General features: G+C 33.0%; 1 protein-coding gene across 1 annotated transcript; it reads right to left on the reverse strand.

Annotated features, from left to right (window-relative positions):
• Positions 1–677: 677 nt before the first annotated feature.
• Positions 678–15,976, reverse strand: LOC145296706 (ATP-dependent Clp protease proteolytic subunit, mitochondrial-like). Its single transcript, XM_080142682.1, has 6 exons — positions 15,817–15,976; positions 12,121–12,285; positions 6,272–6,368; positions 3,063–3,250; positions 2,592–2,697; positions 678–908 (listed from the first exon to the last, which is right to left on the reverse strand). The coding sequence occupies exons 1-6, from the start codon at positions 15,832–15,834 to the stop codon at positions 787–789; spliced, it is 696 nt and encodes a 231-aa protein (XP_079998808.1). The 5' UTR covers positions 15,835–15,976; the 3' UTR covers positions 678–786.
• Positions 15,977–17,497: the final 1,521 nt, after the last annotated feature.

Raw genomic sequence — 17,497 nt, forward strand, 5'->3', positions numbered from 1 at the left:
ATCGGCAAAGAGATATCTACAGAGAGCTATCAGTTGTTTGATTGTAGAAATAATTCACTCACAACCTTAATCAATGTGACTCACTAGTTCTTGTTAGATTGTGGAAGTTAAGCAACGTTGAACCTGAGTGACCATTTAGAAATACCAAGTGCTGTATGTCAGAGGACATTGACATTTCCATGACAGAGAAATACAAGTGACTAGGGATCGCTTGTGAATTTAGATATTATCATGAAACTTCAGCATAAAACTGTCAAGTTTTTCAGTTCACATGTAATCGAAAATGAACAAAAAGAAAGAAAAGTAGAATCTCATTTTCCAAGGATTCTTTAGCTGAGGGTAGTAATCTACAGTAGCATCCCCCTTAAAAAAAAAAATAAATAAATAAACGAACCAAAACATTTTTTTTCTGTGTAAACTATAACATTATAAAAGTTGAACATTTGAACAGAAAAAAATAATTTTCATGGTAAAATTTTAAATTCGTTTTTTGTTATGGCTCAAATATATTATATGTAAAAGTTATAGTTTATTACAAAATAAAAAAAAGTAACAAAATACAAACACTTTATTCTTTTTGATGTAATTTTATTATGAAACATTTATTTCCTAACAAAAATAGACAAAACAAAACAAAAAAAAAAAAAGAAAAAAGAAAGAAACAAACAAAAAAGCAATTTATTCTTTTGGATATAATTTTATTATGAAACTTATTCTCAGTTTTAATTATTCTGCAATTTCACTTGAATAACAGTTTTTCGCTAGTTTTTTTTTTTTTACTCTTTGTTAAGAAGTTTTCTGATTTTTTTCTTCTTCCAGGCTCGGTGGATGTTCTAATATCGTATCTATTAAGCCAAAATTACGAGCATCGGTAGGACTCATGAACAAATCACGTTCCATCCTTTCTTCTGCAAATATAAACAGTGAATAAAAATATAAATTATAAAAAACACACCTCAACCATGTGTGCATTTTTTTTTTTTTTAAAGATTCAAGCCAAATACATTTTGTTGGAAAACATTTGTCAAGGGAAGTAACTCTAGAATTGTTTATTCAAGAGTTATTTCCCTTGTTCATAAAAAAGGAATAGGTACTTGTGTAGAATACGAATCATGCTATTATTTTTAGATAGGTTTTTCAAATGAAAGTACAGACCAGTTAAAAAGTACTCCCTCTTATGTTAAGACTAGTTTTTAAATAATAAGGTTTTTATTTCAGCAGGGTCCGTATTTTGCATAAGTACCGAAAAAAAAAAAAAAAAAAAAAAAAAAAAAAATCAAAAATAATTCCGAAAGAATTGGATTGATTGGGGACATACTTGATTAATTTTTCTAATAATGTTAGAAAGGTTAAAAAAAATGTTTGGGTAATTTTTTTTTAAAGAATTACCACGATTACAATTACAGAATTTGAACGACTATTCAACATTATTTTGGTTATTCCAACTACTGTTCTCATTTTTAGAGTTATTCTCACAATGTTTCGACTGATGTAACCTCTGATCTTATTTAGGTGTATCTTATCAAACTTGAGAAATTTTCTGTTAAACTTCTGAATCTGCAAGAAATTTTGTATGGAACCCTTTATTGGGACAGCATGCTCTCATTCCATCAACCATGACTGGGTAGAAGTTTAAAGTAATCTGCAGTTCTAGTTTTAGTATTGTCCACATTGAAGATTGAACCGTCACCTTCCAGAAGAGCATCACTTAGAAGTGAATTTTACCTAGTACTTTATTACGCTATGGGTCCTTGAGTAGCCAAATCACCTTTGTGATTACGCCATGATAAACAATATAAGACAAGTATTTGATGTAAATTAATGTATATATGTGTGTGCGTGATACTGTCGTGTAACGTAGAACCTTAACGTTGCCCGTTAATAGTTGTCTGGTTGTGTTAGTCTTGAGTGATTTTCTTTTTGGCCCGATCTACTTTCACTTAACTTAGAATCCAATCTTTCTTGGGAACCTCTGAGCAATAAACTGCCCTCGACTGTGTCCAACTCACGATTCAACTGTCATCAAATTGCTAAAACGTTCCCAATTATTGTCAACCGGGCATTGTCATAAAAATGTTGCAAAACACAAACCTCTGCAAACCGCTCCACCGCATTATAAAACCCATTGTCAACCTTAAAGTGCCTGCAAACCAAATCTAAATATATCTGCATCCATTGTTTGATTCTTTTGTTAGTCATTGCTACACTTTAATTAGAACCCCACATTAGCTCTCTTTTGTCTGCGTTAAGGAACAAATTACTATCCACAGTCTAATTTTAAACTCTATTTTCTATTTCTTTTGTAACTCAATAAACTTACTTTTCTTTTGTTATATATCTTTTTTACTTTTCTCTCCTATTTCCTAACAGTTGAGGAGAATAGCACATTTGTGAAAAATTCTAGTATAAATTTTTGGAAGTCTTAAACCTTAAAGCTTGCTTGTTTGGATGAGAATAGTAGTCTGAAGAATACAAATTATTAATCCTCATCTCAAAAGTTCAGAAAAATAATATTCTGCGTTTAATAAAAATGCAAGTTTTTGAAAACATCTATGGATGAAATCTAAAGAAAAAAATATTTAGAAACTCACCAATGCTTTCCAATGGTTGATTTGTATGCTTTTGATACAAAGAGTTGATCTGTTTTTTTAATTTAACAATTTCTTCTGCATGAATCATAATATCAGTTGCTTGACCCTACAAAAAAAAAAAAAAAAAAAAAAAAATTCTGAAAATTGTTGTATTAAATTATGAAAAGCGAAAAAAAAAAAAAAAAAAAAAATAACCCCAAAATTATGCAACTGAGATGAACAAATTTTATACGTTGACAAAGATATTACAATTAAACCTTAAAAAAAAAATTGTAAGAACTTAGTTGCATACTAAATACTCCAAATCTCAAACATTTTTAGAAAACTATTTCTTGCCATTAATTAATTATTTACAGAATTTCTTTCAATTATAAGAAATCTTAAAACGTGTTTTGATTATTATTTTTTTATAAGGCAACAAAATTTCTTAAAAATAAAAACGATGATGAAAAGAAAATCTTGGCTGCTTACACCAACTTGTCCTGATGGTTGATGAATCATGATTCTAGAATTTGGAAGCGAGTGTCTCATGCCTGGGCTTCCAGCACACAACAAGAGAGAGGCCATGCTACATGCTTGACCGACACACCAAGTGGCCACAGGAGGCTGGACATATTGCATTGTGTCATAGATACCAAGGCCAGCTGTCACAGAACCACCTTTAAAAAGAAATAAAAAGTAAAAATACCACAAAATCATATATTAAATTTTTTATTTTATTTTTTTACTAGAGTCAATTCAAAATAAAGGAAAACAAATGAAAATAATTAATGAAAGAAATATGGATGAAAGAAATATGGATGTAAAATGAAGGAAAATGAATAAAAAACTGAATGAAAAAATTGAAGGACAAAATGAATGAAAAAAAAATGAATGTAAGAAATGAACGAAAAATATGAATAAAAGAATGAATAAAAAACAAAACAAAAGTATTTATCTGATGTAATCTAACTGGAAAAATGGTTGGATCACTCTACTGCTCCAGTAGGTATCTCACTATAGATGCAATCCTCTATATCTGTATTATAGCCAGGTACACCCTAAAATAGACAATTGTTACCAATCTGGTCAGGCGCTGCTTGGTGTGCCCAATCCAACCTTGATAGAGTTCAAAACCGGCTTTAAAACCTAGTAGGTGATGCCCTTTTCTCTTCCCTGCAACGTCAGAAGAGGAGTTGCAAGCCTGACTCTGGTCTATCATTATTTTCATGGTAAGTGCTTGACGAGTTCCAATCTATAGTCAGCCCTGGCTAAACTTTCACAAAAAAAAAAAAAAAAAAAAAAAAAAAACTCAATTAGCTACAACCACTATATGATTTCCCCCACTCTTTATCTGTGCCTTAATCTAAATGCAGACTATGAACAATGCTTCTTTCCCAAAACTGCCCGCCTATGGAACACTGTTCTGCTGGTCTGTTTCCTGGTTGAATACAGCATGGTAACCTTCAGATCCAATGTAAACAAGTTCTTGTTGAGCTGTCCCCACGAATAATCAAATTCTATCTAATTTACACCATTAACGATTACTACACTACTACCTTACTGTTGTTAACCTTCATCCTCGAGTGGCATTCGGACCTTGCTAGGTGGCGACTCCCAATTAAAAAGAAAAGTCCCTGGAAGCTTTCTGGGAGGCTAGTTTCAAAAGCAGTGAATACTCAGAACAACACCATCAAATTATTGTAAATTATAAAAATGAACAAATGAATCCTGAACTTTTTTGAGATGAGGGTTGATTATTTATATTACTTGTTTTGATCAGACTATTGTTCTCACCTTGAGTTTTATTTGTGAAATGTTTCGGTCGGTTTGGACTTCGACCATCGTCAGACATATTGATTGTTGTCTAGGAAAAGAAAGGAGAAAAGTTACTGGCTCTAGATATTTTTGTATTCTTTGAGTTAGTCTCTATTTTATGACAACGGGTTCGTATATGTAAAAAAAAAATTGGTTGACAAAGGGGGAGGCAACTCTAATAAAGATCGAGAAGGGATTATCTCCCTTCTACCCCCAAAATTTTAAAGTTGTACAATTTTTATTTTTCCTACATTTAGAGACCCTCAAATGCTATGAATTTCTAATCTTGGTTTGCTTAGTAATTTTTGATTTTTAACTATATGTGCCGCTTCTTTGAGTCGTCTGACTCAATTGACCTCGTTCTACAAAGGGAAGCGTGTTCCTTTTTCTTTTCCTATGTGACCAGCTAGTCCCGACTTTTCTACCCCCCCCCCCCGGCTTTATGGTTGTTCTTCTAGCCTTACCTTTCATAGTATCTTGTAGAAACAGCAGCAGCGACACTTTGCAGTTTACTGGTTTGAATAATTTTGGTTTAGATGCTTAAGGTTGATAGGTGCTGCACATATACATGTGCAGCATGAATCAACAAATAAATAAATAAACTGCACATATACATGTACAGCACCAATCAACAAATAAATGAATAAATACATGTGCAGTTTATTTATTCATTTATTTAAAATAGTTATCCGTGGACACATATTTTCATGATGGAAATGGAAACATGTGAAGGAGGTCAGTAGAGAAGTTATGCAAAATCTGTATACATTCCTTTGATAAGGTCATGGTTAGGTAAGAGTTGACCTTTAAGTGAACAAATAAATATAGTAGATACATTTTTTAAAGCCTTTGTAGATAATACTTTTTGTGTTGTATGTAATCATATGAGAATTTAAATATTTAAAAAAAATTAAAAAAATGAATTATTGTTTTTTGTTTTTTTTTACAAACAATTTTAAAAACTTAAAGAAAAATTATTTTTTAAAGTGTCAAACTCAGAATATCTCACAAAACATTAATATGAAAGTGTTTCTATTTTTGTGAAGGGAATGCCGACTTGCTATGTGGCAAAATTAAGTTGCTAAATTCAACAAAACTTAAGGTTTTAAAGAAATTAATGTATAATTAAGAATTATCAATAATTTACATAAAATCAATTCTGAAACTTAATGATGTACATAGATATACCTTATCAATTTTGAAATATTCTTTGTAAATTTAATCAGATATATTTTCAGTTCTAGAAACACAAATCACATGACACTAGAATTGGTTATTTGGGTTTAAATTGCCTGTGAAATCCCAAGAATATCCAATCAAATTTACCCCCCTAATAATTTTAAGTGGATTTTAATGTAAGGTATGAAATTTATATATATATATATATATATATATATATATAGTAAAGAAATCAAAGGGTTATAGTGTTTACCTGATATATGCATTGGTAAACTTCAAACTAATATAAATACCAGTATTCATATATAGATATTTAATCCCAACCAAATAAAAAAGCTCAACACACAATAGAAAGTAGAGCTTATTATAAGAGAAAGAAAATTAAAACTCTAAGTTGAATTTTAAAAATCAAAATTTATTGTTCGACTGAATACTCCAAAAAACAATTTACAAAGTCCTTATTCTGTGGAGTTTCAAAGAATGCTATTCTTGTTATTCTTCTCATCAGAGGACATAAAGAAATCAGAGAAGAATAACAAGAATAGCATTCTTTGAAACTCCACAGAATAAGGACTTTGTAAATTGTTTTTTGGAGTATACAGTCGAACAATAAATTTTGATTGTAAAGTTGAACTTACAGTTTTAATTTTCTTTCACTTATATAAAGGAGAGATTGATTCTAAGAGAAAAACACAGCAACTCACCAGGACTGTTGATGTACATATGAATCGCTTTCTTGCTGCTTTCAGACTGAAGGAAAAGCAATTGTGCAACTACGAGGCTCGATAAATCATCATTAATCTGAAATGAAATTAGAAAACAAAATCCAGTTTTTAAAAAAAGGGTTTGAATGATTATTAGTTTTTATTTTTTGGATTAAAAAATTTTTTTTTTTTTTTTTACATAGGCATCACCACTTATCAAGGCCAAGAGGCCACTCAAGGATAAGGGTTAAAGAGTGTACAGTAGAAATTGGACAATATAGTAATCGTTAGTAATGGAGATTCGGTAAATTTGTTAACTTATATGGAATGGCTCATCAAAAACTTGTTTACGTTAGATTTGAAGACAACCATATTGTAGTCAGCTGGAAAGCAGGAGAACGGAAGACAATTCCACAGGCATGCAGTTCTAAGAAAGAAGCTTTGCTCATTGAATCTACGTTTAGGTTTAGGCACAGGTAAAGAGTGAGGGGAAACTAGTTATAGTGTTTTATGCTAGACGGGTGTTTCTTGTGAAAGTTTGGCGAGGGGGGGACCATAGATTGGAGTTCAGCCGAGCACTTGTCATGAAAATAACGATAAAGCAGAGATAAACTTGCAACAGCTCTTCTTTGAGAAAGAGGTTGCAGGGAAGAGAAAAGAACATCCCCTACGAGGCTACAAAGTCTATTTTGAACTCTACCAAGGCAGGATAAGTCCTTTCTAGCAGCTCTTACCCAAATCTGGCAACAGTACTCCATCCTAGGACGTACCTAGCTCTTATATATCAGCAGTGAGATATCTACTGGATCGATAGAAAGATCCAACCATTTTTCCAGCGGCCTTGGCAAGGGATTTAATGTATGTGTTCTATTTAAGATCAGGAGTAAAGGCCAAGCCCAGAAGCTTGTTAAAACATGAGGCTTCCCCAAGACGAGAGCCATTCATTTCAATTGATGCAAGATGGGGATCAGAGCTTGGTTTTAGATGCATTAAAAGTAACAAGCCACCTGTTTCCCCATTGTACCACTTGCTCAAGATCAGAGGAGAGAGAATCAGAGAGAACTTGGTCGTTTACTGTCTTAGATGTGCTACCATAGATAGTTGTGTCATCAGCATAAATGTCTACGAATGATGTAAGGATGTGATTTGGAAGATCATTAATGTAGATCAGGAAGAAAGTTGGGTCCAGGATGGACCCCTGGGGGACTCCAGCATTAATACTGAGAGCTTCTAATTTCTGCCCATTAACCACTACTCTTATGAACCTATCAGAGAGAAATGATTTAATAATTGAGAAGACATTTCCAGCTATACCGTAGCTGGAGATTTTGTGAAGTAAACCTTTATGCCATACTCTATCAAAGGCCTTTGATATGTCAAGAGCAATTGCCCTAGAAAGGTAGCCTCCGTCGAGATTTGCTAATCCTATGAGATATAACTGTAAGTACATCAGCTGTAGATCTAGCAGAACAGAAACCATATTACGTGTCACTAAGAAGGTTATTTTTGCCGAGATGGTTGATTACTTCTCTATTTAACATAGATTCCAGCAACTTACTCATGATGCACAGGAGACTTATTGGCCTGTACTGAGAGGGAGATGAGCAAACACCTGAATTCTTAAATACAGGGCATACTGATGAGATTTTCCAGGGTGATGGGAAGCAATTCTCCTTAAGATAACATTTAAACAGTTTTGTAAGGATGGATGCTAGTTCTGGTTGAAGTCTTTTGAGTACTATAATTGGAATACCGCCAGGGCCGGTTGTTTTACTGGAATCAAGGTTCTTGATTAGCTTGGCAACATCACGTACAGATTCTTCGGACTACTGTTCTTATGTTTAATGTAATTTTCACGTTTCAATCAATGTAACATCCAACCTTCTTCAGGTGTAGCTTGTCAAATGTGGAAATATTTTTGTTGAACTAGGTAATCTGCACAGAATTTTTAACTAAACCTTTTATTTAATCAACAAGGGTAGCATGCTTTTGTTCTGTCAGCCATGACTGAGTAGAAAACCTAGAAGTCCACAAGGACTCATGGTGTAATGGATAAAGTACTTGGTAAAATTTAGTTGTAAGTGACACTATTCTGGAGGTTGAAGGTTCAATCCTCAGTGTGAACAATACTCAGAATACAATTGTGAATTATCTAGTCATGGCTGAAAGAACAAGAGCATGCTATCCCCGTGGATCAAATTAAGGGTTCCGTTGAAAATTCCGTATAGATTTCAGAGTCCAACAGAAATATTCTTGGTTTGACAAGATACACCTGCAGAAGATTGAAAGTTACATCAGCTGAAATGTTTTGAAAATAAAATTCAAGGTGAGAGCAGTAGTCCGGATAATCCAAATAATATCAATCATCAATCCTCATCTCAAAAAGTCAGAAAAATGGTTGTTACTTTTTTAAAAAATTATGGAAAGAGAATGTAGCTTGTTTTGTTTGGCCATCCCTTGCCTACTAACCCTACTACCTCAACATCTAAACCCAAGCATTTTCAATGTAACTAAACTAATGCAGTTTCCTATTCTGCACATATTTCCTTGTACTGTCCAGATTTATTCGCTCCCCGAAATTACCAGATCTAAGCTTGTTTTTAAGACTCACATTACAGTAAATTCTACTACAATCACAGACCCATCGTGTTGCTTCTCTCCATGCAACACATTCTCAATCCCGGCCAGGTTTCATGTCTATGTTAATACTGTTTTATGAGTTTCTCTAACAATAATACACCATTTCTAATAATAGATTTGTAGAGACAGAAGAATGGCCAAAAGTGTGAGCAAGTGTTTAAAGAGATAAAAAACAGAGTTTACGAGAAGCAGAAAGAGCAATGGATGTAATTTATGAACTGCAAGAGAGATTGGATGAGAAAAAAAGGGCCAAGAAGTTTTAGAGTCTTGCATGAGAACATAGTGATAAAACTTCACAATAATTTGTATTTTTTTTTAAATAAGCACAGAGGATGATTAAATTTGGACAGTGTAAGGAGACGTGTGTAGCAGAACAGAAGACTTCAATATTATGGCCATGTTGAAAGAATGGATGCTAATTCTTGGGTTAGCAGATGTAGAACAGATATCGGAGTCAGTTCACATGGGGAAGGTCATGAAAACCTGGAAGGAATAGACTTGAGAGAAAGAAGGATAAATAAAGACCTGTCCAGAAATAGGTTAGTTTTTATTTACCCCCCTCTGCAGAAGGTTAGACTAGCATTAAAATTTCACACTTATGTGATTAAACAAGCAACATCTTATTTGTGGGCCAATTTTTAAAACGACTTTTAAGCAGATGGAAATAAAATAAAATTAGCATTCGAATGATGAAAATTTCATGTGCCCTTTTTTTCTTTTCTTTTTTTTGACAGGGTATGTCACATGAAAATCAGATCCTATGGTATTACTGGACAAATACTTTAACATAATTAAATCCTTCTTAAATAAGAGAAGAATTCAGGTTGTCCTCGATGGTTGTCCAAACAATATAAAATATATAATGATATAAATGTAGGTGTACCTCAGGGGTCGATTCTTGAACTTTTATTATTCTTGATATTCATAAATGGAGGTGACTTATGAATATCAGGAATCAAAAAGGTCCAAGTATCATCAAATCCAAGGATAAAATGGTCTCTGTGATGGGTATATTTGCTGATGACATCATGCTCTATAACAGGCTTGAGGGGAAAACAAATGAACATGTATCCAAGGCAATGGCGGAAACCCAAGAGGAAGATCTCTAGTCTGTAGTTGAATGGGGACAAAAATCGATGGTCACATTTAATGCTGTCACAACTAAGCTTCTTTAAATAACTACAAGAAACTTTCTCTACCACAAATAGCCATAGCTAATGATACATTACCTTAAGTTACTTCATTCAAACTTCTTGGCTTAACGTTCACAGGGAACAGGAGTTGGAATAGATACATTGAGTGCATTGCCAAGGCTGCTGCAAAGAAGGTGGGCTCTCTCTACCGTGTTAAAAGGTTACTTACACATGAGAGTACCCTGTACTTCTACAAGACTACCATTCACTCATGTATGGAGTATTGTTGCCACATTTGGGCTGGTGCATCTGCTACTAGTCTCTCCCTCTTAGACAGGGTTCAAAAGAGAGTCGCCAACCTAATAGGTTCTGCACTATCTGCTAGGCTTCAGTTGCTGTCCCATTGATGAAATGTTGAATCCCTCTGCCTGTTTTACAAGTATTTTAATGGTAGGTGCTCTGACGAACTACAAGCCCTTGTACCCCCCCCCAACAAACCTAACAATCAGCAAAATTCCACCCCTACACAGAGATCCTTAGATGTAAAAAAGTCTTCTACTCTAATAGTTTCTTCCCTAGAACTGCTAGACTTTGGAATTTCCTTCTGGTTCCCTGCTTCCCTGATTGTACTGACATGCAGAAGTTCAAGTGTAATGTAAACAGACATCTTACTGTGAAACTCTCTACATATTATTAACCCTGCAAATTGTGTTCCAGATAGTAGTCCCTACATCAAAGTGGCACAGTGCCTTGTTTGGGGTGAAAATGCAATTAAAAAAAAAAACAGTTAAAAATGGAAATGCTCAAAACTGAAAGATAAACTGTTACATTCTGATAAAAATCCACAGGTTTAAATTTGATTGGATATTCTTGTGTCATGTGATTTATATTTTAATGATGACTAAAATTGAAGATATGACTGATCAAAGTTAACTAAAAATATTGTGAAATTAATAAAGTATATCGGTGTACATTGTTAAGTTTCATAGCTTCAGAATTATTTTTTATGTTTCTTTAAAAACTTATGTTTTAGTAGAATAATGAACAGTAACTTAATTTCACTATCGCCACATAGTTCGCATCTACTGCCAAAAAATTTTTATGAATGGTTCTGCTCTTGACGAGAAATCGACTGTAAAACTTCTTAGTTTTTCTTTCTCATCCAATTTTTCTTGGAGTTCATATATTAGATCCATTACTCTTTCTGCTTCCTATAAAGTTTGTTTTCTCTAAACACTTCTCATACTTGAGGCTATTCTCTATCTCTACAAATCTACCATTAGATATGCTGATTGATTAGATATTATTTGGGTGGATGAAGTTTTGCCCCATTTGAGGGTACTTGATAAGGTGCTGAATTGTATATGTAATTTGATTGGCATCACACTTTCTTCTCTGCAACCTATCTCTCACAAATGTAATGATGCTAGTCCCAGTCTTTTCTATAAAGATGCGTTCTTTAGAATTGTCTGATTTATTCCCTGCTTCCTTTGTTTCAGCTTGTTTGACTTGTTGGTCAAGTGGTCTCCATCAATCCATTGTTTTGATACCTTATTGTAATACAGCTTCCTATTCCAGTAACTGCAGGCTTGTTGAACTCTCTTACTGCTGACTGTTTTCCTCCTACTTGGTCAATAGGTATCACTTGATTTTTTTTGATGATCATCTTTCATTCTTGTTAGTTCGTTACATCAAGTGGCTTCATGCCTTGTCTGGAGTGATTTCCATTAAAATAAAAATAAAAAAAAAGAATTTGTAAAAGAAGAAGAAAAAAGATCTTACTGGTCCCATAACACATTCTTTCTTTTAGTAACTCGAGTTCTCTCCCTTGAGATTATTTTTTAAAATGGTGATGCAAGACAGTGCCCCCACCACATTACTCACAAAAATTTGATATTCTTAATTAAAAATAAAACTACTTGATCAATTTATGTGTTTTTTGGAATATGATATTTTCATTTCGTCACAAATACGTACATCATACAGATTTTTCTTGATTTTGTTTGAAGGAAGAAATCTGGACAAGAACTAAAAGAAAGAATGAAAAAATTCTGGAAAGAAAAAAAAAGGTCTTACTGGTCCCATAACACATATTATTCTTTCTTTTAATAACCTGGAGTAAATATCATAAGCACGTTCACCACGGCCGGACGACTCAATTACAATGGGTATTAATGGACGTGCTCGTACTGCAGATGAGTGTAGATTTCTATGCAAAGAAGCACGACGGACTGCCAGCATCTGAAAATGTGATAAAGCAAAGATTAAAAGACAAGAATAATAAAAATCTTGAAAGAGATGCATTTTACAACCTGGGATTGGTTTGGTCGTTTTGTTTTATGGCAAATCAACTCTTTTCGGGTTCAGTCATTTTACAAGGGTCTTTCCAAAAGTAAAGCTTCCTATTTTTTTTTTAATTCAAAAAGTTGAAAAGCTTCAAAGATGGGAGTATAATTTTTTTATGCTCGAGAATTTCTGTTTCTCCATAGTTACCACCATTCTCAATGCAATTTTGCCAGGAATTCAATGAGGCATCTCTGCTTCTGACACATGCTCATGACAGAGATTGTATCTAAAAGCCTCACACCCTCAATATCTACAACAACGAGATAAAACTTTGGAGGTCATGAATGCATATGCTCAGTCATCATAAGAATGCAATTTGAAATCTCCTCTCATCTATTTAGGCGGAATAAAAATAGGAGGCATTACATAGCGAGAGGTTTTATGCTTCAAGTTCTGTATAATCTTCATATTTATTCACAGTGTTTGGAGTAACATTTGTTATAATAGGCCAACCTGGAACATTATGCATGATGGGGGCATTAAGACAGCAGCAACTAGGTATCCTTATCATTACTATTGATGCTTGTGGAGCAAGAAACACAAAGATTATCTGACCACTGAACAAGTAAATGCCTTGTTTCTCACAAGTAGTATTTACTGAGTCAACCGAACATAGTCATTTTGTGTCAAGATGAGAAGCCATCTTCCTTCCAGATCTGCAGCCATTTTGAAACTGACTTCAGAAGTTTTTACTCCAGAAAACGACACAAAATCTTGTTTCTGTTAAACTACTAATCCCGCAAACTCTTCCTGCGATTCTGAATTTTCAGACATCCTTTCGACTGTCTGAAATTTTGGGTCTTCGTAATTTTCGTGTTTACAAAATTTTAGTTTGTTGCTTTCGCGATCGCCAGAATCACTCGGTTTTGGGCTAATTAATTCATGTTTTGTACAAACAAGGTGTTTTTATTTATTTAATTCAATATCTTAGGACTTTACTAATAATCTTTGAAATAGACCCCCCCCACCAAAAAAACAAAAAAATATTTATCTTTTAAAGGTGTTTTTACAATGAATTTATTTAACTTCAAAATTTAGCTGAATTTGGTAGCTCGCCATGAAAACATTTTCATAACTTTTTTTTTTTTTTCACGTGTACAAATATTTTTTTCCTTTTGGAAATTAATTTTAGTCCTTAATCTTTCAAATACAATTAAAAAAGTAGTCAGAAACCTACAAAAAAATTATGATAAATCGGTTTTCAAAACTAGGTCCCCCATTTTTGTCCGTCCATTTTTGCCCGTACCTATTATTCCGAAAGTCATTTTTTTTTTAATTTTCAACCTCCTTATGTTAAGAATGGCTTTCGGAATAAACACTCTTTGCAGGTTAGACAACCAGTGCACATTGACCGAACATTCCACACAAGAAAACACTTACGTTGAAACAATTTAATATTTCCAACACGTAAATAAATGTTGTTTATTTCGTGTTAATACAAGGATTTTGTGTTGTTTGTCGAGCGTCATTATTTTCCGGATTTAATTTTTAATTTTTATGCAAGTATGTGGATTGGTGAAACCGTTCTATTAATCGGCGATCCCGTTAAATTTTCCTTTAATTAGGCACCGCCAAAACTGGGGGGTGGAGGGAGGGGGCAGGTAAGTACTTTTTAAATATCTACCAAAAATCCAGTAATTATCCAATCAATACAAAATTTTCAGAGATTATTAAGAGAAGAATGAACTTTATAACAATGTACGTATTTTTCAGAAAAGATATATATATATATATTTTTTTTTTTGCTTACAACCCCCCCCCCCCACACCCCGTTTTGAGGGGGTTCCAAATATGCTTAAAATAACGTTTGCCGCCTTTCGACTACGGTGGACCAAACGCGCTGAAATAATTTTTTTTATTCTGCTTTAAATTGCCCCCCCCCATTTTGGGGAGCCTGACCCCCACACACATACACATTGAAAACCAAACTCATACAAATGATCACCCATCTGGTACTGGCCAGCCTCAGCGTTAATAATACATTGAAATTTTCGTCACTGAAAAATAAGTTTTTTTTTGGCCTGTTTGGTCTTCGGTAGTTTGCTTTTTATCAAGTATAAATGTAAACATTGTCTCAAATCGACGCGAAGTAACTAGTTGCTTATATGAATAAGTGGAATTATTTGAAATCCAGGTACTTATAATATTTTTGCATATTCTCAGAAAATCACCCTAAATCTTAGTTAGTTATAAACAAATTCTTTTAAAAACTTTTTTTTTTTTTTTTAACTATTTATATAGGTTTTTTGTGCAAGACAAATGTCAATTGTTAACTTTTTGGGAAATTTTAACATTTAAAATTTAATTAAAAATAGCAGAAAAAGTTTTACATTATTCTGCTTTCTATATGATAAAATTCAGGGTTTTATCTTTCTGGAAAAAAATAGTTACTCAGAAATAATGGATTTTAATAAATATAATTTCGTTTTAAAAAAACAACAACAACAACAACAACTTGATTTTTCGGCCATTTTTGGTGGTGTCTACCTTTAATGGTCCCGCGGATACACTCCTACTTTCGACTTCAATAAAATTGCGACACACGCAACCTCGGTTCTAAAAATTGATAAATCCCGATTATAAATTGGTTATTCTACCAAACCACATTTCCACTATGAGTCTGCCCTATAAATATATAAGTTATATAATTCATTAGATGTTTTTTTTTTGTTTCGTTGCAAAACTAGTGTTAAAACTATTTTTTTTTTTTTTAGAGAAAATATTTGTTTTATTATTTGATAATACAAGAAATGTTTTTTGTTTGCTTAAAAGTCATTTCTTTTTGTTCCGTGATGACACAAGAAATGTTAAAGCTAACTTAATTTTTAAAAATAAATATATGATTTGGTTTTTCGTGTCTTGACTCCGTTCCGTTCCATAATCAACGATATCCACTTCCGGTAGCTTGATTTTTTCCAAGCACTGCTGGACATTACCCAGATTAATTAACAATGCCCCCCCCACCTCCCTATGGGTTTCTAATTATTATTTCAGCACGGCCCGTATTCTGCATTAGTACCGTTTTTATTTTTGCTAACTATTTTTTGAAAATGGCTCAAATTTACTAAGGTGGATTAATTTGCCTCGTCACCGCTTGGAAAAACAGACACAAACCTAGTCGATAAAAGTTGCAAACCTTTTGAGAGTTAACCACTTAAATATAACCAAGGACTCATATATATATATATATATATATATATATATATATATATATTATATATATATATACATTTTTTTAGAGTATTTATACAAATACATGCAGTAAAATTTAATTAAATCGAAAAGAAATCAAGTAAACCTAACGACCCTCAAAACACAACTTGAAGGACAATTTCTTTACATAATAACAAATCATGGAAACCCCTTTTTAAAACAAAATTAATGAAATAAAATGGCATTTTAAAATGACTAAATAAAGTTACTTACCAAAGAGCGTTGAAACATTATTTTATTAGTAGAAGGAAGAAATATTTAACTTTGTTTTTTTTTTAAACACGTGAAGTGAGTGTAATAATTTCTTATTACACCGACCTTCTAACCGGTGAAATAAATAAATAGTTCTTTATGCTAAGAACATCCGTGCTGTGCAGACGAACATATATTATTATATAAAGGTTCGGCCATACAGAAGTAGAAAGTGAAAGTCACCTGACACCCAGCAGCGAGATTCTGATCGGAGACGGCTATTATATAATGCTGCAGCTGCACAACGGAGTGTATAAATATCTCCACTGGACCACCTATAAAAAGTTAAATATCGAATGTAGCAGCAAGTCCTAGCGATATATACCAGAAAAGAACAGTTGGAAATAAGTCGTCCACTATGACTATGCAATTCCTACAACTACATACTTAGAAAACGGAGCTGTTAAACCTGACATAGTGATATTGAACAAAAAGAAAAATAAGCAACCTTAATAACAGTGTCCCAAGTGATGCTGGGTTACAGAGCTGAGAGGGAAAAGATAACGAAATACCAAGATCGTCGTATGACATAAAAAGAAACTGGAATCTTAGGAAGATCTCCATCATTCCAGTAATTATAGGAGCAACCGGATTAATGAAAAAGAATTTGAAGAACAACCTGGCGAATATACCCAGTGAATCAAGTGCAAGAAAGATATAAATAATTGTACCAAAAGAGAGGGTTAGAACCTTAAAAAGATCTCTCGGTTGGAATGTATGAGATAGTAAGTGGATGTCCGGCATGTGGTAGGATGTCGCATCCCAACTAAAACAAAATGTAGGTACGGGCAAAAATGGATGAATAAAGATAGGGGGGACTTAGTTTTGAAAGCCGATTTATCATAATCTTTTGTAGGTTTCCGACTACTTTTTGATTGTATTTGAAAGATTAGAAATTAAAGTTAATTTCCAAAGGGGAAAAATATTTGTCTAGGTGGAAAAAAAAAAAAAAAAAAAATTATAATGAAAAATGTTTTCACGGCGAGCCAACACGTTCAGGTAAATTGTGAAGTTAAATAAGTTTGTTGAAAAAATCTTTTGAAAGATAAATATTAGTTTTCGGGGTCTATTTCAAAGATAATTAGAAAAGAAAAGTCCTAAGATATTGAATTAAATAAAAATAAAAGCACCCTTTTTGTACAAAAAAAAAAAAAGAAAAAAAAGAAACTTAATTAGCCCCCAAAAGTGACAGATTTTCGCTTCGTTCAACCAGAACAAAACAAAGTCATCGTCACATAAATTATACAGAAGTCTAAATCTCAAACAGTCGAAAGGCTGTCTAAAAATGATGTCAGGTAGTTAAACGAAGCTAGGGGATGTTGTTGTTTTTTCCCCAGCCGTGCATCCGTACATTCCTATCATGAACGTTTGTATAATTTTTACCATCTTTTTAATTGAATTATTTTTGGTGTTCCTGCTTTTAAATTAATTTTTTTTTCCAAGATTCTATAAAAATTATGTTACGCCGACAGTTACACGTTCAGTCAAGCAAGCAAAATATTAGAATCTTACACGTAACCTGTAATTAAATAAAAGTAAAAAATATTTTTTGCAATTATAATTTTTTTTGTGTGAAAATATTAAAACAATGCTTAATTCGCTGATAATACTGGTAGTTCAAGAAATTAAATTTTTTCGAGTT

This window comes from Euprymna scolopes, chromosome 17, assembly GCF_053919585.1.
Source record: "Euprymna scolopes isolate OS-2025 chromosome 17, ASM5391958v1, whole genome shotgun sequence".
Taxonomy (NCBI): Eukaryota; Metazoa; Mollusca; class Cephalopoda; order Sepiida; family Sepiolidae; genus Euprymna; species Euprymna scolopes.

Coding starts and splice junctions, on each gene's coding strand:
- LOC145296706 (XM_080142682.1), bottom strand. Junction 3,251..6,271: donor TATGTACATCAACAGTCCTG/GTGAGTTGCTGT, acceptor TTCTTTTTAAAG/GTGGTTCTGTGACAGCTGGC. Junction 2,698..3,062: donor AACCATCAGGACAAGTTGGT/GTAAGCAGCCAA, acceptor TTTTTTTTGTAG/GGTCAAGCAACTGATATTAT.